Source organism: Salmo salar, chromosome ssa11 (genome assembly GCF_905237065.1).
Source record: "Salmo salar chromosome ssa11, Ssal_v3.1, whole genome shotgun sequence".
Taxonomy (NCBI): Eukaryota; Metazoa; Chordata; class Actinopteri; order Salmoniformes; family Salmonidae; genus Salmo; species Salmo salar.
Genome location: NC_059452.1, coordinates 88,217,185 through 88,239,764, shown reverse-complemented (window position 1 = coordinate 88,239,764; position 22,580 = coordinate 88,217,185). Strand labels below are relative to the sequence as shown.

At 42.2% G+C, this 22,580-nt stretch overlaps 1 protein-coding gene across 1 annotated transcript in view; it reads left to right on the top strand.

Annotated features, from left to right (window-relative positions):
- Positions 1–19,472, top strand: part of LOC106563170 (fibroblast growth factor 11) — a 78,410-nt gene extending 58,938 nt beyond the window's left edge. Inside the window, exons 4-5 of the mRNA XM_014128475.2 lie at positions 17,005–17,203; positions 17,350–19,472. Coding sequence (XP_013983950.1) covers positions 17,005–17,203; positions 17,350–17,540 — 390 coding nt within the window. The 3' untranslated portion in view covers positions 17,541–19,472. The remainder of the gene's footprint in view (positions 1–17,004; positions 17,204–17,349) is intronic.
- Positions 19,473–22,580: the final 3,108 nt, after the last annotated feature.

Genomic DNA, 22,580 nt, shown 5'->3' with positions numbered 1-22,580 from the left:
ATGAATATTAAGGCTATACGCACTACATGTTACACACATAGACACTCAACCATGCAAATTGGCGGGGTTATTATTTATTTGGACATCACACATTACAGTCTTACTCTTATACAGACAATGTACACACTCTCACTAAATCACATCCAATATCATACACATTAACTTACTCAGATTTACTACACACATAATATCTTGTCTCTATTTTCAAACATCTGTGGCATTGGCTCACAGGTAAACAGGCAAGGGAATAAAACATATATTGCTTGAAACTATTTATTCAATCCTAAATAATAGACGTTTGAAAGCTCTAGTTTTGACCGTCATTAATACCTCTGATGGCAGTAGCTTTACAAGCACTAATTATGGTAAATTTAGACTGAGAATAGTATCTAGTTATGGTAAGGGGTGAAATAAGTATAGCCAGTTATAATTGTATCAGTTTAGCAGATTATAAAAAAAGATCAGTGTTTACGTGGCTAAAGGAAAAGGAATATAACATACAGTTGAAGTCAGAAGTTTAGATACACTTAGGTTGGAGTCATTAAAACTCATTTTTCAACCACTCCACAAATTTCTTGTTAACAAACTATAGTTTTGGCAAGTTGGTTAGGACATCTACTTTGTGCATGACACAAGTCATTTTTCCACAATTGTTTACAGACAGATTATTTTACTTATAATTCACTGTATCACAATTCCAGTGGGTCAGAAGTTTACATACACTAAGTTGACAGTGCCTTTAAACAGCTTGGAAAATTCCAGAAAATGATGTCATGGCTTTAGAAGCTTCTGATAGGCAAATTGACATCATTTGAGTCAATTGGAGGTGTACCTGTGGATGTATTTCAAACTCAGTGCCTCTTTGCTTGACAACATAGGAAAATCAAAAGAAAAAAAAAATTGTAGACCTCCACAAGTCTGGTTCATCCTTGGGAGCAATTTCCAAATGCCTGAAGGTACCACGTTCATCTGTACAAACAATAGTACGCAAGTATAAACACCATGGGACCACGCAGCCGTCATACCGCTCAGGAAGGAGACGGGTTCTGTCTCCTAGAGATGAACGTACGTTGGTGCGAAAAGTGCAAATCAATCCCAGAACAACAGCAAATGACCTTGTGAAGATGCAGGAGGAAACAGGTACAAAATAATCTATATCCACAGTATAAACAAGTCCTATATCGGCATAACCTGAAAGGCCGCTCAGCACGGAAGAAGCCACTGCTCCAAAAACCGTCATAAAAAAAGCCAGACTACCGTTTGCAACTGCACATGTGGACAAAGATCATACTTTTTGGAGAAATGCCCTCTGGTCTGATGAAACAAAAATAGAACTGTTTGGCCATAATGACCATCATTATATTTGGAGGACAAATGGGGAGGATTTCAAGCCGAAGAACACCATCCCAACCGTGAAGCATGGGGGTGGCAGCATCATGTTGTGGGGGTGCTTTGCTGCAGGAGGGACTGGTGCACTTCACAAAATAGATAGCATCATGAGGTAGGAAAATTATGTGGATATATTGAAGCAACATCTCAAGACATCAGTCAGGAAGTTAAAGCTTGGTCGCAAATGGGTCTTCCAAATGGACAATGACCCCAAGCATACTTCCAAAGTTGTGGCAAAATGGCTTAAGGACAATAAAGTCAAGGTATTGGAGTGGCCATCACAAAGCCCTGACCTCAATGTTTTTGGCTAAGGTGTATGTAAACTTCCAACTGTATACTGTTTACAGGAAACTCACTCTACATCCTAAGATGAAGTTGCATGGAAAAAGCAATGGGGTGGTGAAATCATTTTCTGTCATCGACAAAGGAAGTCAAAAAGTGTGATGATATTAATTAACAAAAATTTCGATCTGAATGTGCAAGTAGTTAGGAATGATTCTCAAGGAAGATGGATCTTTTTGAATATGAAATTGGACAAGAAAGAGATTTGGCTCATTAATATTTATGGTCCAAATCAGGATGATCCACACTTCTTTGAAAATATTTATATCAATTTATTGAACCTACAGGCAACAAATGATCAAATCATTATGGTAGGAGACTATAACACAGTGTTAAGTACCTCAATGGAATGTAAAGGAAATCACTCTACAAACTATCATCACACAAATATTATTGACACATTAGTGGATATTTGGAGACTAAAAAATCCCGACCTAGTGAGATATACATGGAGGAGATTTAATCAAGCTAGTCGTCTTGACTACTTTCTTGTCTCTTTCTCTCTTGCGTCAATGGTTAAAAAAGTTTCAATAAGAGACAGAATGTAATCGGATCATCATCTAATTGGCCTTCACATAACTCTTATTGAATTTCCACGTGGATGGGGATATTGGAAATTTTATCAAAGTTTACTCGAGGACAACTTATTTTTAACTAAGACAAAAGAATTTATGACTGAATTTTTCAAGTATAATATAGGAACAGCAAATCCAGTTATTGTTTGGCATACCTTTAAATGTACCTTCAGAGGTCATTCAATTCAATATTCATCAATAATAAAAAAGCAGTTTCTGGCTAAAGAGACAGGACTAACAAGGGAAATACATGATAAAACAGGTAGATAGCAATAAAAACTATACTACAGAGATACAAAATAAGTTAGTGGAAAAACAAAAAGAACTTGAGAAACTTATTCAAGAACGATCTAATGTAATCTATTACAAAAATAAAGCAAACAGGATGGAATATGGAGAAAAATGCACAAAATTCTTCCTGAATCTCCAACACAGGAACGCTAACAAAAAGAATTTGCGAAAACTCATTACTGAAGACGGAGTCATCTATGATTCTCCTAATTATACACTGCTCAAAAAAATAAAGGGATCACTTAAACAACACATCCTAGATCTGAATGAAAGAAATAATCTTATTAAATACTTTTTTCTTTACATAGTTGAATGTGCTGACAACAAAATCACACAAAAATAATCTATGGAAATCCAATTTATCAACCCATGGAGGTCTGGATTTGGAGTCACACTCAAAATTAAAGTGGAAAACCACACTACAGGCTGATCCAACTTTGATGTAATGTCCTTAAAACAAGTCAAAATGAGGCTCGGTAGTGTGTGTGGCCTCCACGTGCCTGTATGACCTCCCTACAATGCCTGGGCATGCTCCTCATGAGGTGGCAGATGGTCTCCTGAGGGATCTCCTCCCAGACCTGGACTAAAGCATCCGCCAACTCCTGGACAGTCTGTGGTGCAACGTGGTGTTGGTGGATGGAGCGAGACATGATGTCCCAGATGTGCTCAATTGGATTCAGGTCTGGGGAACGGGCGGGCCAGTCCATAGCATCAATGCCTTCCTCTTGCAGGAACTGCTGACACACTCCAGCCACATGAGGTCTAGCATTGTCTTGCATTAGGAGGAACCCAGGGCCAACCGCACGAGCATATGGTCTCACAATTGGTCTGAGGATCTCATCTCGGTACCTAATGGCAGTCAGGCTACCTCTGGCGAGTACATTGAGGGCTGTGCGGCCCCCCAAAGAAATTCCACCCCACACCATGACTGACCCACCGCCAAACCGGTCATGCTGGAGGATGTTGCAGGCAGCAGAAAGTTCTCCACGGCGTCTCCAGACTCTGTCACGTCTGTCACATGTGCTCAGTGTGAACCTGCTTTCATCTGTGAAGAGCACAGGTGAAAGCAGGTTCACTGCCTGCAACATCCTCCAGCATGACCGGTTTGGCGGTGGGTCAGTCATGGTGTGGGGTGGCATTTCTTTGGGGGGCCGCACAGCCCTCCATGTGCTCGCCAGAGGTAGCCTGACTGCCATTCAGCATTCAAAAGTGACCAAAACATCAGCCAGGAAGCATAGGAACTGAGAAGTGGTCTGTGGTCTCCACCTGCAGAACCACTCCTTTATTGGGGGTATCTTGCTTATTGCCTATAATTTCCACCTGTTGTCTATTCCATTTGCACAACAGCATGTGAAATTTATTGTCAATCAGTGTTGCTTCCTAAGTGGACAGTTTGATTTCACAGAAGTGTGATTGACTTGGATTTACATTGTGTTGTTTAAGTGTTCCCTTTATTTTTTGAGCAGTATATTTTAAAAGAGGAAGCTAAATATTTTAAGTAGGTGTTCCCTTTTCCGTCTCATCCTCTCCCACTGAATGAAGATTACGGTAAGGAATTCTTTCGAAATAATAAAAAAATAGAAAATTAACAAATGTACAGAAAGATCAGTGCGAAGGCCAAATTACAGAGGAATATCTTTTTGAGGCTATTAAATCCTTTCAGTCTGGAAAAACTCCTGGGCTTGATGGCTTACCGGTAGAGGTATATCAAGCATTTTTGGATATACTAAAAACTCCATTGTTAGATTGTTTTAACTACTCCTATAGAAATGGTAGTCTGTCAGGTACTCAGCAGGAAGGTCTGATTTCACTATTATTAAAACAAGACCAAGATGGAAAATATAAACATCCAGTCTATCTAAAAAACTGGAGGCCCCTTACACTTCAATGTTGTGATGCAACAATACTAGCAAAATGCATAGCACTCAGAATTAACCTGTTGGGGCTAGGGGGCAGTATTTTCACGGCTGGATAAAAAACGTACCCGATTTAATCTGGTTACTAATCCTACCCAGTAACTAGAATATGCATATACGTATTATATATGGATAGAAAACACCCTAAAGTTTCTAAAACTGTTTGAATGGTGTCTGTGAGTATAACAGAACTCAAATGGCAGGTCAAAACCTGAGAGATTCCTTTACAGGAAGTGGCCTGTCTGACCATTTCTGGAACTTCTTTGCCATCTCTATCTTTTACAAAGGATCTCTGCTCTAACGTGACACTTCCTACGTCTTCCATAGGCGCTCAGAGCCCGGGAAAAAACAGAATGTCGTCATCCCAGCCCCAGGCTGAAACACATTATCGCCTTTCTCAAGTGGCCGATCAAGGGACTGTGGGCTTAGGCGCGTGACCTGGCCGCCCCCGTCTTTGTGATTTTTTCCTCTGTTTGCCGAAAAGGAGATTCCCTGTCGGAATATTATCGCTTTTCTACGAGAAAAATGGCATAAAAATTTATTTTAAACAGCGGTTGACACGCTTCGAAGTACGGTAAAGGAATATTTAGAAATTTTTTGTCACGAAATGCGCCATGCGTGCGACCGTTATTTACCATTTCGGATAGTTTCTTGAACGCACGAACAAAACGCCACTATTCGGATATAACGATGGATTATTTGGGACCAAACCAACATTTGTTATTGAAGTAGAAGTCCTGGGAGTGCATTCTGACGAAGAACAGGAAAGGTAAGACCATTTTTCTTATAGTAAATCTGATTATGGTGAATGCTAAACTTGCTGGGTGTCTAAATAGCTAGCCCTGTGATGCCGGGCTATGTACTTAGAATATTGCAAAATGTGCTTCATCCGAAAAGCTATTTTAAAACTGGACATATCGAGTGCATAGAGGAGTTCTGTATCTATAATTCTTAAAATAATTGTTATGCTTTTTGTGAACGTTTATCGTGAGTAATTTAGTAAATTGTTAGCGAATTCCCCGGAAGTTTGCGGGGGGTATGCTAGTTCTGAACGTCACATGCTAATGTAAAAAGCTGGTTTTTGATATAAATATGAACTTGATTGAACAAAACATGCATGTATTGTATAACATCATGTCCTAGGGTTGTCATCTGATGAAGATCATCAAAGGTTAGTGCTGCATTTAGCTGTCTTCTGGGTTTTTGTGACATTATATGCTAGCTTGAAAAATGGGTGTCTGATTATTTCTGGCTTGGTACTCTGCTGACATAATCTAATGTTTTGCTTTCGTTGTAAAGCCTTTTTGAAATCGGACAGTGTGGTTAGATTAACGAGAGTCTTGTCTTTAAATAGCTGTAAAATAGTCATATGTTTGAGAAATTGAAGTAATAGCATTTCAAAGGTTTTGAAAATCACGCCACAGGATTCAACTGGCTGTTACGTAGGTGGGACGAATTCGTCCCGCCTAGCCCAGAGAGGTTATAAGGGTTTTACCAGATATTGTTCATCCTGATCAGACTGTTTTTTTTACATGAACAATACATTGGAGATAAAATACAACAACTTCAAGAAATAATAGGACAACATGAAACATCTAAGAAGCCAGGCCTGGCATTTACGGATTTTGAAAAGGCATTTGATAAAGTAAGACTGGATTTTATTTATAAATGGCAATTTTGGTGATTCTCTTTTAAAATGGGTAAAAGTAATATATAGCAACCCCAGGTGTAAAATAGTAAATAACAGCTACTTCTCAGAGAGTTTTGAATTTTCAAGCGGAGTTAAACAAGGGTGTCCGCTTTCACCATATCTATTCGTTATGCCCATTGAAATGCTTGCTATTAAAATCAGATCCAATAACAACAGAGGATTAGAAATCCAAGGCTTAAAAACAAAGGTGTCCATATATGCCGATGATTCAAGTTTTATATTAAGTCCACAAGCTAGATCCCTGCAATGTCTCATTGAAGATCTAGATAACTTTTATGGACTCTCTGGACTAAAACCTAATTATGATTAAGTTTACAATATTACGTATTGGATGTTTAAAATTTACACATTTTACATTACCCTGCAGTTTACCCATAAAATGGGCTGACTTGGTATTCATATCACAAAATATATAAATAAGCTCTCCACAATGAATTTCAATAGAAAACCTGTAAAAATAGACAAGATCCTGCAACCATGAAGAGGTAAATACCTGTCATCTATTTATGGCAAAAAATGCCCTGATTAACTCCTTAGTCATATCTCAGTTTACTCACTTACTTATGGTGCTGCCTACTCCTGATGATTCATTTTTCAAATCATATGAGCAAAAAATATTTATCTTTATCTGGGACGCTAAACCAGACAAAATAAAGCATGCCTATCTATATACTGTAATGAATATGAATTGGGTGGGTTGAGATGATTAAATAATAAAGCACTAACGTCTCTCTAAAAGCTTCACTTATTCAAATGTTTTACTTGAACCCTAAATGGTTCTCAAGTGAATTACTATGAAAAGCTCATCCATTGTTCAAAAATTGCCTTTTTGCCTTTGTGCAGATTGCCATGTCTCATTTTCGATTAATTGAAAATGATACTTTTTTCAAAGTATTTATCTTTTTCAAACATGCATTGCAGAGCTGGCTACAATTTCTATTTCATCCCCTTGAAAAGATAGAGCAAATATTACAACAAATATTATGGCTGAACTCAAATGTGCTGGTTGATAAAATACCTGCATTTATGGGAAAGATTTTTGAAAAGGGTATTTTATCATTTTTTAAATGATATTGTAAATTGGAATGGTTAAGTCTTTTATGGAGTTATCAAAATTGTACAGGAAGGTCTGCTCAATCCAAGAGTACAACCAATTGATTACAGCAGGTGGCAGTGGAGGAGGTAGGGAACAGGTCTGTCTGCCCAATATAAAGGATCAAAACTGATGGAGGAATAAAAATAGCATAAATTGGAAAGTATACCAGTTTCATTTGAGGACCAGTATGTTGACAACTGTGCCATACAGATTGCAAAATAGTTGGGAAGAGATTTTTGATGTACCGATTCCATGGTACAGGGTGTATGAGTTGATGTATAAAATGACACAAGATTCAAGACTTTGTGCTTTTCAGCTAAAATTATTATGTAGAATTCTTGCCACCAACAAAATGTTGAATATTTGGGGCATAAAATCATCGAAGCGCCACAGATTTTGATGTGAGGATGCAGAATCAATAGACAATATATTTTGATATTGCCCTCAGGTTTCCTGTCTCTGGTCTCAGGTTCAGCAATGGCTAAAAATGCATAACATTGATCTAAAATTGACCCCAGCAATAGTACTGTTAGGAGATCTGGAGAGACTGGGTCAGTCAATTATCTTCAACTCGCAATCTATGGATTCTATTCGATTAAATAGACTGAAAGTGTACGTTAAACATCACAGCATAGTTGAAAGATATATGTTGTTTAGAAATCCGAAGAGGGTGGCCTACAGAGATAGGTGGGATGGGCTGAGGGAAGCTGAGGGTTGGGATGTGGAATTGGAGACAAGTGGGAGTGGAGTTGCTGGGCAGGAGATAGAATGATGGTCAAAGATAAAGTATAAAAAATAAATTCAAATAAAACAGAATAAAAAGTAAGTTTGAATGACACTGAGGGGCAGGGTTTTTACAGCTAATGCCGGTTTGCCTGAGGCTGATGCTGGTGTTTGTACACATGCATATACACACACTTTCATTCAAATACAGACATACACGGACACACACATATGTAAATAGTGCCAGACATACACTCAAACATTGCTGTTATGATTTTAGTTGTCCTTGATGTCTTTGTTTTTTTTGCATTGTTGTTTTCTGTTTTCTTTTGTCTTTTTCTTTTTTTGTCATGAGTTCATTTTCTTGGTTCATTTTCGGGTTCTTGGGTATGGGGAATGGAGTTAATTATCTTTTTAAATATTTTATTTTCTTTCAAAAATATTGGGGGGGGTGACTGTGGGATGGGTCTCAGATGGTTGAGGGACAGCTATGAGGAACTGTGGGGGGGGATCTTGGAGGGTTCGCGTTCTCGTTTTTGAGGGGGGGCCTTGTGGGAGATCTTTCGATGTGCCTATGAGCAGTGCGTTGACCCTGGATACTTCTGTGTGTTGCTCTGAATGAGAGTCTGTTGGATGATTGCTGTGATGTAGTTGTTGAGCGGCTTCATTGCACGTTTTGGATATTCCATAAAAACATTTTTTTAAAGTGTTCTTAATGTTTTGTACACTCAGTGTATATTTAGTGCTTTTGTGTATTTGTGTAGTGGTTGTTGTTGTGTGTGGGTTAATAGTGTTTGTGTATGGTGTGTGTGTTTGTGCTTGTATGAGTAATTGTTATTGTGTTTGTAAATATAAATCACTGTGTTATGTGGTGTTCGTGTTCGGGCATGTGGACGTTTGTTTGTATGTGTGTGTTCGTGATAGAGAGACAGAGAGAGAGAGAGAGGGAGGGAGAAGGAAAGGCGGAGAGAGAGAGAGAGAGAGAGAGAGACCTTTCCTGATAAATGGCTGTGTAGTACATTCGTCACCTGTGAGGGTTGCATTGAGATGCAGGACAACACAGCCAGCCAGATAGCATCATCTCCATCACAATGGAGGAGAAAGAACAGGAGAGAGAAGAGAAGAGTAATCGGGCAAAACTGCAGGGATAGAGAAAGAAGGGATGAGGTAGAGAGAAATGGAAGGGAATAATACAGAGGGAGACATGTTGCCAGCCAGGCAATTAAGTGCACTTTGCTAGAAGTAATACTGTCTGCAGGCAGGGTTCCTTCTTTCTAGTCATTTATCATTAGTCCAGCACCAAGGCTCTCTGCTAAGATAGTAAGTACAAAGTAAGAGATGTAGACTTGCCTGCAGCACCAGTGACAGCCATTGTTCTAGTCTTTGTGATAGTCTTAGGTAAATTCCACAGCCCTGATACATTTGTCAGCAATGCTCTTTGTTCACAACACACACGCACACACACACACATACACACATACACTTAAAAACCCAATACACATGCAGAGAAGTACACCCTTTTTTATGAAACACAGAAACGTCACAATTACAATATCTCTCTATCTTAATCCCGCTCTCAATCTCCCTCCGCTCTCTCTCTCCCATAAACGGGACATTGAGCAGGGGATGACAAATGGAGGAATAAAGGGATGAGAGGTCGGTGCGTGGTCACAGCTGCCACCCCCCTCCCACGTGAATCACATCAACAGATTCTCCACATGTCAACCAACCCAGAGACGGCTGTACAGTAGATAAGCCAGTAGACATCACTACACATCCCCTAGACCCCACCCACGCTGCTCAGTTGTCACACACACATCATAAACCATTAGAGAAGGGCCATGTGGTTAAGCCCTTAGACCACAATATCTACTAAGCTAACATATGGAATTGTTTTAAGACGGTCATAAAATGTATCATTTAGCTATTTTATTTGGAATTTTAGGACCCTGTAGGTATATAAAGCATTTATATAAAAAAATGTGGCCTTTACTGCTATAGCCCTTAGAAACGCATTGAATAACACATTTGTACATGGCAAAGCAGACAGTCCAAAAGGAAGAAGGTTTTGAAGTGTCTGTCCTATATATGAACGATATAAGAAAACTGAAGATGTTTGGTCACGTTATTCGTGGAACTTTTTACCTCCTATGCACGTTCTGCCATTTTTACAGCCCGTTACTGGGTTACCTTCAGATGACTCCCCTGAAACTTGTGTGCGTCGTGGAACAAAACAACTGATAGTCTCTCGATGGTGGTGACTTACTCGTTTGTAGCTCTAATGGTTTGGGTTTTACAGACATTGTTGTGACGATTTTCTTGTCCAGATCCTCTTGTGTAGAACGGGGAGCTATTCAATATTCAAAATGGCTTAACCGTGTGACGCACGGGTGCATCAAACAACTCTAGGTGTTAAAAGTGCCTTATTGACTTATGTAATGTGCCATGTCACAGAACATCTGCACCTGGTTCTAAACAACATCAACAACATGTGCAGGTGTCCCCCGCTTCTGCACACTTCGAAACACACACACACACACACACACACACACACACACACACACACACACACACACACACACACACACACACACACACACACACACACACACACACACACACACACACACACAGCCAGAGGAAAGACCCATTAGGAGAGTCAGTGAAAGTTGCGATCTGAAGGGGGTTGCTGCTGCAGCGTTAATGCAGCAGCATGGAAACATGGCGGGATTACTGCAGATAGGCAGATTTCACAGCATATCCTAGGCCTTTTCTTAATTGGATTTGCTCAACTCCTGTGTCCTCTACTCCATCCTCTCTCTTTCCTCTTTTTGAAAAATGTCAAAGGTAATCGAGGAGAGCCGGCACGGAGAGAGAGAATGTGGACGAAAATGTGCTTGTATGAAATCAGGCAGTTGAAGTTTACATTGGTGGAGCCCAAAATAAATGTGTAAAGTGATAAAAGCAAATTAATTAGCTGTGCAAAAACATTTTCTAGATCAAACTATAAGTAGCATATTGTTTTTAAACGTATGCTTTTCTCCTCTGACAAAACACAAGCTGATTCAGAGGGATTTTAAAAACTCTTCCGCGAAGGACCTAGGTAGGATACACATGACTATCCTCGATGAAAGATGGCTATGGAGGAGGACACTCTTCCGTTCACCTACTAACGAATTGACACTCTCCTCGACCACTTGACCAATTATCGATTTCCGGGTTGCAGAGGATGGAGGAGACAGGGAAAGGGAAAAGGCCCTAGATTACCCAGGGACTGCTGGGAGTGGTCAACAGACACAGGCAGGACTGCCTAATGTGTCACCAAGACCCCTGGTGGCAATACAGAGGACTACGCCAAGGAAACAGTACCTCAGTCTAACTATTTGCTAGGGAACAGGCATTTGAATAATTTCACTATTCGAACAGTATCATACATTTTTGTTGGATATCTAGATATTCAAAATACATATGTTTTTTTAGGTACGGTTTTAACTTGAGCACTGCTGTGCGAGGGAGAGAGGCTGACGCTCTATTGCTGCAGCTGTGAAGGGGCCGGTGTGTGTGAGATGGGAGGAGCAGACAGAGGGAGAGATGCAGTAGCCAAGGCAACTTGGCTACAGCCAAGACTAGCTAACTTTGTATCATCCCATACAGTATAACAGTGCCTGTCTTGACTCTTTGATTGGCAAACATAAACAACAAGCTACACATGTGAAGGCTACCGGGCGGCTACCGGTCTTTTAATGGGGCGCATGTCATAAAACCTACATAGAAAAGTTTGTTGTTTTATTACATTTATAATTTTAAATGTCATGGTATATCTTTGTATGTAATAATGTCACATTGACATTTGAACTTAATTTAGAAACAGCTTTTTCAGTGTTAAAATAGGCCTCAAATTAACCTCTTACATCTAGACGTTCCGCTAGCGGAACACCTGCTCCAATATCCAATGATGGGCGTGGCGCAAACTCCTCTAAAATCCGAAAACTTCCATTTTTCAAACATATGACTATTTTACAGCATTTTAAAGACAAGACTCTCGTTAATCTAACCACACTGTCCGATTTCAAAAAGGCTTTACAGCGAAAGCAAAACATTAGATTATGTCAGCAGAGTACCCAGCCAGAAATAATCAGACACCCATTTTTCAAGCTAGCATATAATGTCACAAAAAACAAAACCACAGCTAAATGCAGCACTAACCTTTGATGATCTTCATCAGATGACAACCCTAGGACATTATGTTATACAATGCATGCATGTTTTGTTCAATCAAGTTCATATTTATATCAAAAACCAGCTTTTTTACATTAGCATGTGACGTTCAGAACTAGCATACCCCCCGCAAACATCCGGTGAATTTACTAAATTACTTACGATAAACGTTCACAAAAAACATAACAATTATTTTAAGAATTATAGATACAGAACTCCTCTATGCACTCGATATGTCCGATTTTAAAATAGCTTTTCGGTGAAAGCACATTTTGCAATATTCTCAGTAGATAGCCCAGCCATCACGGCTAGCCATTTAGACACCGACCAAGTTTAGCCCTGACCAAACTCCAATTTACTATTACAAAAGTTTGATTACCTTTGGTGTTCTTCGTCAGAATGCACTCCCAGGACTGCTACTTCAATAACAAATGTTGGTTTGGTTCAAAATAATCCATAGTTATATCCAAACAGCGGCGTTTTGTTCGTGCGTTCAAGACACTATCCGGAGTGTAAATAAGGGTCACGAGCATGGCGCAATTCGTGACAAAAGATTTCTAAATATTCCATTAATGTACTTCGAAGCATGTCAACCGCTGTTTAAAATCAATTTTTATGCCATTTTTCTCGTAAAAAAGCGATAATATTCCGACCGGGAATCTGCGTTTAGGTAAACAGACGAAAGAAAACAAAGCATTCGGTCGACGCAGGCACGAGCCTGAGTCTCACAGTACTGTAACCAGCCACTACCCAAACGCGCTACTTTTTTTTCAGCCAGAGCCTGCAAAGCCACGATTCAGCTTTTTGCCGCCTTCTGAGAGCCCATGGGAGCCGTAGGAAGTGTCACGTAACAGCAGAGATCCTCTGTAATGGATAGAGATAATCAAGAAGGGCAAGAAATTGTCAGACAGGGCACTTCCTGCAAGGAATCTTCTCAGGTTTTGGCCTGCCAAATGAGTTCTGTTATACTCACAGACACCATTCAAACAGTTTTAGAAACTTTGGAGTGTTTTCTATCCAAAGCTAATAATTATATGCATATTCTAGTTTCTGGGCAGGAGTAATAATCAGATTAAATCGGGTACGTTTTTTATCCGGCTGTGAAAATACTGCCCCCTAGCCATAACAGGTTAAAAGCGGGATAGAACTCTCACACTATAAACCTGCATGAATGGACCTCGGCTGGAGAAGAGGTACCAGTTACACCAATTGATCTGAAAGGTTGTGTAAACATTGTTAGGTGTAGCTAGTAGCTACCTGGTGTGCTAGCCCCTGGTCTGAGTCCCTGGTGTTAGGAGTTAAGCTTCCTGGAACAGGTAGAATAGATGTAATCAGACACAAGGGCTGGCTGAGGGAGAAGGAGGTAGAGGAGGAGAGAGGGGGAGGGGAAGGTAGGGATACTGCTTTGCATGATAAAGAGGTTCTACCCATCCTCAGGATTCTCTGCACGGACGCTGGATATTACCTCTCTCGCAGGCTTTCATTAGAATTCATTCTGGCTGGTGATGAAGGGAAAGGAACCCGCCTGAGTCAGTCAATAAGTCACCAGTGAAGGATGAGATTTTTATTTCATTTTATACTTTAGTCCAGGCACACATCTTTAAATGAAAATGTCCCCCTTCTGCACTTAAAAAGGGTGACCCTCCCTGTCAGGTTCCACACACACCCAGGAGTTATTTACTCAACTGGTTCTTAAGGTGGGCTCAAAGGTAGAGGCTAAATCAGTGGAAGTTTGAAGGTCAAGTCGTGGGGAGTCCTCTACCATCCTGCAAAGATAGATAGTGGGTTACCTTGAGGCTGAGTCATGGATTAAAGGCATGGTAATTACAGAAACTAGGCTGTGTGAGTTAGATATACTGTAGCAGCCATGGTAGCTGAGTTGGGGGTTATCAGGATGATTAGTTCAGGGGTTTAGCAGTCAGTTATGATCAGGGTAATTCCTCTCTGCTGACATCTTGCCAGGAATCCTCAGGAGACGCCTGGCTAAAGAATGCTGTTAGATAGATGTTATAATGAGGAAGTGGGTTATCATAAGGATCATTCCACAGAATTCATCAAGGATTATCAACATGGTAATGTTCAGAAGTTGCCTTGTGGGTTTTTCTGAAGGTATAATTTCCGAGAGCGAAGTTTGTTACCATGAGGGTCATTTCAGAATTGAAAGTAATCTAGTTCTTCGTGATGGGTTATAATGCCTGGTGATGATCAGAGGTTTAGTTTTGGGTTATGGTGACACAGAGGTCAGTGGTGGGGTCCTGGGTTATGGTGATTGGAGACTCATTGAAAATTCCTTCGTGCACTGCTTTCCCCTGCAGGTCCAGGGGAGCAGGCCTCTCTTGCCCAGACATTCTCTCTCCCTACCTCTCCTTCTCTCCTTACCTCTCCCGCTCTCTCTCCCTACCTCCCTACATCGCTCTCCCTCTCTTTCTACCTCTCCCTCTCTCTCCCTACCTCCCTACATCCCTCTCTCTCTCTCCCTCTCTCCCTATCTCTCCCTCTCTCTCCCTACCTCCCTACATCTCACTCTCTCTTCCTCTCTCCCTACCTCTCTACCTCTCCCTCTCTCGTTTCCTCTCTCCCTCTCCTCCAGCCTGATTAATAATGAATGAAGCAGATCATGTATTGATCTCCTCTGGTGTGTGTGAGTGCAGCTGAAGATATCAGACTTGTCAGAAGATCTATAAATAACTCTGTGATGTAGAGGTGGAATGTGCCTATAGGTAAGCAGGGCTGGGATGGTACCGGGGTACGATAGAGAACAGGGGTGGGGCTGGGGTGGTCTGGAGGTACGATAGAGAACAGGGGTGGGGCTGGGGTGGTCTGGAGGTACGATAGAGAACAGGGGTGGGGCTGGGGTGGTCTGGAGGTACGATAGAGAACAGGGGTGGGGCTGGGGTGGTCTGGAGGTACGATAGAGAACAGGGGTGGGGCTGGGGTGGTCTGGAGGTACGATAGAGAACAGGGGTGGGGCTGGGGTGGTCCTCGAGGTACGATAGAGAACAGGGGTGGGGCTGGGGTGGTCTGGAGGATACGATAGAGAACAGGGTGGGGCTGGGATGGTACCGGGGTACAATAGAGAACAGGGGTGGGGCTGGGGTGGTCTGGAGGTACGATAGAGAACAGGGGTGGGGCTGGGGTGGTCTGGAGGTACGATAGAGAACAGGGGAGGGCTGGGGTGGTACCGGGGTACGATAGAGGACAGGGGTGGGGCTGGGGTGGTCTGGAGGTACGATAGAGAACAGGGGTGGGGCTGGGGTGGTCTGGAGGTACGATAGAGAACAGGGGTGGGGCTGAGGTGGTACAGGGGGTACGATAGAGAAGAGGGGTGGGGCTGGGGTGGTCTGGAGGTACGACAGAGAAGAGGGGTGGGGCTGGGGTGGTACAGGGGGTACGACAGAGAAGAGGGGTGGGGCTGGGGTGGTACAGGGGGTACGATTGAGAAGAGGGGTGGGGCTGGGGTGGTACAGGGGGTACGATAGAGAAGAGGGGTGGGGCTGGGGTGGTACAGGGGGTACGATAGAGAAGAGGGGTGGGGCTGGGGTGGTACAGGGGGTACGATAGAGAAGAGGGGTGGGGCTGAGGTGGTACAGGGAGTACGATAGAGAAGAGGGGTGGGGCTGGGGTGGTACAGGGGGTACGACAGAGAATAGGGGTGGGGCTGAGGTGGTACAGGGGGTACGATAGAGAATAAGGGTGGGGGGGGGGGGGGGGGTATGGTACCATGTGTAGACGCAGCACGTGATTGGCTTTCCCAGACATGCATGCCACAGCACCTTGAAGGTGAGGGGTGATGATCTGTGTATGTGTGACCATGGAGCTCCTTCATCCCTGATGAGTCCTCCATCTCCACCAGTCTCCCTAAGTCACAGAGAAAGTATCCAGTCAGCTGTTTCTGCCCTGCTGCTCTCACTAAATCAATCATGCAGATTGGGTTTGCTCTCTGACAGGGGAAGGACCCTGATGGTGACTAAGAGAGATGTATACCTGTCGCTAGTGGTTACAATCACCAGGCAACATTCTGCAGGGTTTAATGGTCCTTATGTCAGTGCTAGAGGTAGGAGGGTTAAGCACTGGTGTGGGTACTGGAGATATGTGCTAACAGACAATAACTGGGTTCTAACTGTTGGAAAGATTTAACTTTGGAGGGCGTGGGTGCTGCTGTGTGTTCACTGTCACCTAGTAGGACAGTGTGAATGCTCTGGGTTGAATTTTGGAATTTGAAGGTTGAAAGTGACTTCCATTTCTTCTGCCTCTGAACTTTCATGTACTTCCAAAATAACTTAATGTGTGTATATTTGTTAATTTGCATACTATGTGTTTGTATTTGTAGGTGGATTTTCCAGTGGTTTCTCTCTTCCTCTGTACCTTAGGGGGCTGTGTTAAGTTTGTACCACTGATGCTATCATTTCATGCCTCACTATGAGTGAAATCACTCCACAATCTTCTTCCCAAAGACCAGGATGTTCTTGCTTTCAAAGAAACATGAATACACATAGAATCCCAGCTTTCCCTTCGATTCCCCTTAGACACAACTTTCATAATTCATCTGTTTTTCACTGAGCTTGTGCGTGCATGCGTACAGTATGTGTGAGCACATACTATGCATACATTTGTATAAACGTCTGTTTGTGTTTCAGGGTTGGCTGAATGTGTACAGCAGTTCCTCTCATGATGTTTGTTTTAGTTTGCTTGTTTGTTTGTTAATGTGACAGTCTCTTTCTCTCTCTCTATCCTTCTCTTTAGGAACACTTCACTCCAGAGTGTAAGTTCAAAGAGAGTGTGTTTGAGAACTACTACGTGACGTACTCCTCCATGCTCTACAGACAGAGCCAGTCGGGCCGCTCCTGGTATATCGGTATCAACCGCGACGGACAAGTCATGAAGGGCAATCGGGTGAAGAAGACCAAAGGTGCTGCACACTTCCTGCCTAAGGTTCTAGAAGGTTGGTCACATGCCCTCCTGTCCACGCTGTGCTGAATGTTTTACTAAACAGGGATATATCAGAAACGTATAAAGTTATTATAGACGTTGCATGATGCTTATGTTCACCATTGGACACTTCAACTGTTTCTCTTATCTGCCCCACAGTTGCCATGTATAAGGAGCCATCGCTACACGAGCTAGTCAACGAAGAGAAAGAGAAAGAGCAAGAAAAAGAGAAAGAGAAAGAAGGCCCTGCCCGGAAGACAGTGAAGACGTCAGAAGAACGTCATGAAAGAACTTTCTCCATCAAGATCTGCAGGAAAGAAAAAAAAGCCCCCAAGGCTGATGCCTCGTAGCACAGGGGACTGATGGTGGGGGAGGGGCAGCAGTGACACTGAGAACTTAATAGGGACTTAATCGCCCATCATGCACTTGGGCTGGCTGGAGGAATGGCCCCCTTTCGCTAGAAGTGCACTGGGCTACACCATGATGAAGTGTCAGGGGTCAACAGCCCATCAGGTCTGGGTCTCGGAGGAATTCCTCTCACCTGCCACCAGAGAGGAAGATGGATTAGGGCCCAAGTCAGCACCACCACCCTTCCTCCCTGTCAATCACCTTTACCCCTTCTCCTCTAGCACAGTCACTACCAAAGGCACAGCCTGTATAATCTCTCTGTCATTCATCTACTGCCTTCCCATCACCTGTCCTAGTGTCCAGAAATCCCCTCCACTCGCGCTCACACTTTAATTTCTAATTGTTATATTTTCATGTGCGAGTGTGATTGTGTCTGTGTGTAAGAGAGAGGTGTGTAACAATAATCACTTCATGTCATCATAATTACTATTCTCGAGTCCACTCTTCTAATTAATGGCAATCACCGTGATGAAAGTGTGACTATGCCAGGCCTCCACCATCTGCCCACCTGCAAATCACACACCTCACAGCTGGAGGCGGGACATCAAAATGATGTTTTATTGGACAACATTGGGGGGATCTATTTCTATATGATAGCAGGGCTGTCTGTTGAACTGCAGTCAGCAAATCAATTTCAAAAAAGCCAAATCATCTGTTGAAAGAGACAAGTCAAGCAAGCCCTTTTGGGATCAGAGTTATATCTACAGGCTACAAGATTACCTTTTCTATCTCCCTCTTTCAAAGGTCATTTCTCTAACGATCAATCACAATGAGGAAGGTAATGATGGAGGGAACTGAAGAAGTTTATCATAATAAATCATGAGGATGATGATGATGATAATAATAATAATGAAAATTACAATGGTTACAGTGATTATGGTGATAATGATGATTCAACTACTGTATAACTTTGCAATAATCTCACAGACAGAAATTTCAGGGTATTCCATTATCTGAAGTGAATAGCCATTTGCCCTTCTGGAGCCATGAAAGCACCATGTCCAAAATACTATGAGAGCCCCGACTCGTACATGACTGCCATGTCTGGCCCACATAACAGTAGCCTGACAGAGATGATTTCAGTTTGTGTGCAGCAGGCTGACTCTGAGCATGTGAGAGAGTGATGGAGCTAAATACCCTCTGGGCCCAAAATGAGGCTATGTTATTATGATGTAACTCTTTGAAGGTTCTTTCCAGGGGTTTTTATGGAATACATCCATCATTGCTTGAATTATTCACCTACATTTATGTAAAATGTTCTAACTAGTCTCTGCAATATTTGTACAGTTTTGAGTCTCTTTAAGAGCTGGGCTGTGTTAAAAGAGAAAGTCAGCTTTTTTGCAAGTGTGTGAGATAGTTACTGAGTGAGTGGTTATGAATGCACCTGCTTAAAAATCTCCCAATTTGCCAGCCTCCCTAACTCAGCTTGTGGTGCTCTTTTTTGTTGACCATAATGCACCAAAATACAGTATTTCAGAGAAATGTTAAGGATTGGATTTAAAGGAATGCTACTGTGTTAAATTGATTAGATTCTCTGTCACCTGAAAGGTAATGCTAGTGATTGTTCAGTGTATCCTTTGCTTGGCAACTGTTGTCGACATAAAGCCGAGTTTAAAGCTGACATCAAAGCCTGAGGAGGCTCTGAGCTGGAGCACCTACTTACTATTCTACAGACGTCTCACTCCTTATCCACTCACCAGCCTTATCAAATCACCACAGAGGAATCCACTCGCAAATATGGATTTCTTTGTGTGCGTGGCTGTGTGTGATTGTGTTCTTCCCCCAGTGTAGCGATGTTTGTGGGAATGTGTGAGTTTATTTTGGGAGTGCATTGTGTGTGTATGCCTGTGTGCATGTGTGGGTTTGTGTGCGTGCGTGCGTTTGTTTGTTTGTTTGTTTGTTTGTTTGTTTGTTTGTTTGTTTGTTTGTTTGTTTGTGTGTGTGTGTGTGTGTGTGTGTGTGTGTGTGTGTGTGTGTGTGTGTGTGTGTGTGTGTGTGTGTGTGTGTGTGTGTGTGTGTGTGTGTGTTGAGTGGGAGGTGACTTCTGCAATGTACTTCATCCTGGACATAGGGCACTGGGAGGGGTCTCTTTGTGATGTCCTTCTCTGGGGAGGTGACATTTGTGGGGCAAATGGCCACCTTTCAAACACAGCACTGTCACGGTATTGTTATTGGCCTGAGAGTGCTGCAGGTATCACTGGGCAATAACATCTAAAACAAATTGTGGACAACAGCACAGCACAACATACACAGGAACAGCCCAGTGCACAGAAGGTTGCTTTCTAGGCATGGGGATATGTACAGTAAAATGCCGAAAGGCATTTCTGACCTTGTACATAGCAGCGTAGCATGTTCCTGCCATGGCGACTATGCTGTTAGAGTGAGCTAGCATGCCATTGTATATTACAGAGCAACACTGCACTGACCTTCTTTAATATCCAGCCAACGTGGAGACTTATACCACTGTCTCTTGGAGAATTCCGCTTAGAAAAAGCCAGTCGCAGTGGACTGCCTTTAAATATGTTGACCAACATTACAGAAGATGAAGAATGCACACAGAGAGGGAGAATAGATACAAATGTTCCAGAATGTACAGACTGTGAGATGGATGTTTTCTGCATGTTATTAAGGATGAGAGTATGTCTGAGATGGTCAAGAGCAGTGGATCCCAAACCTTTTATAGTCCCGTACCCCTTCAAACATTCAACCTCCAGCTGCGTACCCCCTCTAGCACCAGGGTCAGCGCACTCTCAAATGTTGTTTTTTGCCATCATTGTAAGCCTGAAACACACAAACTATACGATACATTTATTAAACATAAGAATGAGTGTGAGTTTTTGTCACAACCCGGCTCGTGGGAAGAGACAAAGAGCTCTTATAGGACCAGGGCACAAATAATAATAATCTATCATTTTGCTCTTTATTTAACCATCTTACATAAAACCTTATTTGTTAATGTAAAATTGTGAATAACTCACCACAGGTTAATGAGAAAGGATGCACATAACTCTGCAATGTTGGGTTGTATTGGAAAGAGTCTCAGTCTTAAATCATATCCCACACTGTGCCTGTATTTAGTTTAGTTTTCATGCTAGTGAGGGCTGAGTATCCACTCTCACATTAGGTACATGGTTGCAAAGGGCATCAGTGTCTTAACAGCGCGATTTGCCAAGGCAGGATACTCTGAGCGCAGCCAAATCCAGAAATCTGACAGTGGCTTCTGATTTAAATTAAATTTTCACAGAACCGCTTGTTGCAATTTCGGTGAGGCTCTCTTGTTCAGATATCAGTAAGTGGACTGGAGGCAGGGCATGAAAGGGAATAATGAATCCAGTTGTTTGTGTCATTCGTTTCAGGAAGGTACCTGTTTAATTGCTCACCCAACTCACTCAGGTGCTTCGCTATATCACATTTGACATTGTTCGTAAGCTTGAGTTCATTTGCACACAACAAATCATACAATGATGGAAAGATCTGTGTGTTGTCCTTGTTATTGCAGACAGAGAAGAGCTCCAACTTCTTAATCATAGTCTCAATTTTGTCCTGCACAATGAATATAGTTGTGGAGAGTCCCTGTAATCCTAGATTCAGATCATTCAGACAAGAAAAAAACAACACCCAGACAGGCTAGTCGTGTGAGAAACTCGTCATCATGCACGAGGTCAGACAAGTGAAAATTATGGTCAGTATAGAAAACTTTAAGCTTGTCACTCAATTAAAAAAAACGTGTCAATACTTTGCCCCTTAATTACCAGTGTACTTCTGTATGCTGTAAAAGCGTTACATTGTCGCTGCCCATATCATTGCATAGTGCAGAAAATACACAAGACAAAGTTTTAACAAAGTTAAACATTTTCACTGTAGTGTCCAAAACGTCTTTCAAGCTGTCAGGCATTCCCGTGGCAGCTGGAGCCTCTCGCTGGTTGCTGCAGTGTACCCAAGTGGCGTCGGGAGCAACTGATTGCACGCCCGTTACCACTCCACTATGTCTCCCTGTCATGGCTTTTGCACCATCAGTACAGATACCAACACATCTTGATCACCAAAGTCCATTTGATGTCACAAAGCTGTCCAGTACTTTAAAAATATCCTCTCCTGTTGTCCTGCTTTCCAGTGGTTTGCAGAAGAGGATGTCTCCTTAATTGACCCCCCATAAACATAAAGGACATATTCCAGGAGCTGTGCCAGGCCCACCCACATCTGTTAACTCATCCAGCTGTAATGCATAGAATTTCACTGGCTTGTATGTGAAGCAGTAATTGTTTCAAAACATCTCCTGCCATGTCACTGATGCGTCATGAAACAGTGTTGTTTGATGAAGTAATTGTCTGTATCGTTTTTTTTTGCCTTTTCCCCCAGCATTGTCCCAGCCATATCCGTGGCTGCAGGAAGAATTAAGTCCTCCACAATAGTATGGGGCTTGCCTGTCCTAGCCACTCGGTAGCTCACTGTTTTAATTCTCGCTCAAAAAACTCTTGTGGCTTATTTTTCAAATTGGCATGTTTGCGCAAGTGTGAAGGTTTCATCGAGTTGTGAGATAGTACTTTTGCACATATAACACACTGTGGCTGAGGAATGGCACTACACCCAATATATGTGAACCCCAAATCAATGTAGTTCTCATCATATTTGTGCCTCTTCGATGGTCCAACGTCACTGTCTGTTGTTCGGTGCTTTCCCGGGTAAGGGTGCAGTAGCTCTTCGGCTACATCAGATTCACAACTGTCAGTGTCCATGCTAGCTGGGCTAACAACAAATGTAGAATTACTGATGCTAACATTGGATGTGCTCGTGGAAGCTTTTTTTTAACCATTTATCCATTTTCGTTCAAACGGAATGAGCAGCAGCTACATTTGGCTACATTTGGCTACATACGGACCGTTAGTAGCAGCTACATTTGGCTACATTTGGCTACCTGTATTTGCAGTGAAAAAAATCCCACCGAAATGTATAGCCCCGTTGGAAAATATAAATGGACTGTT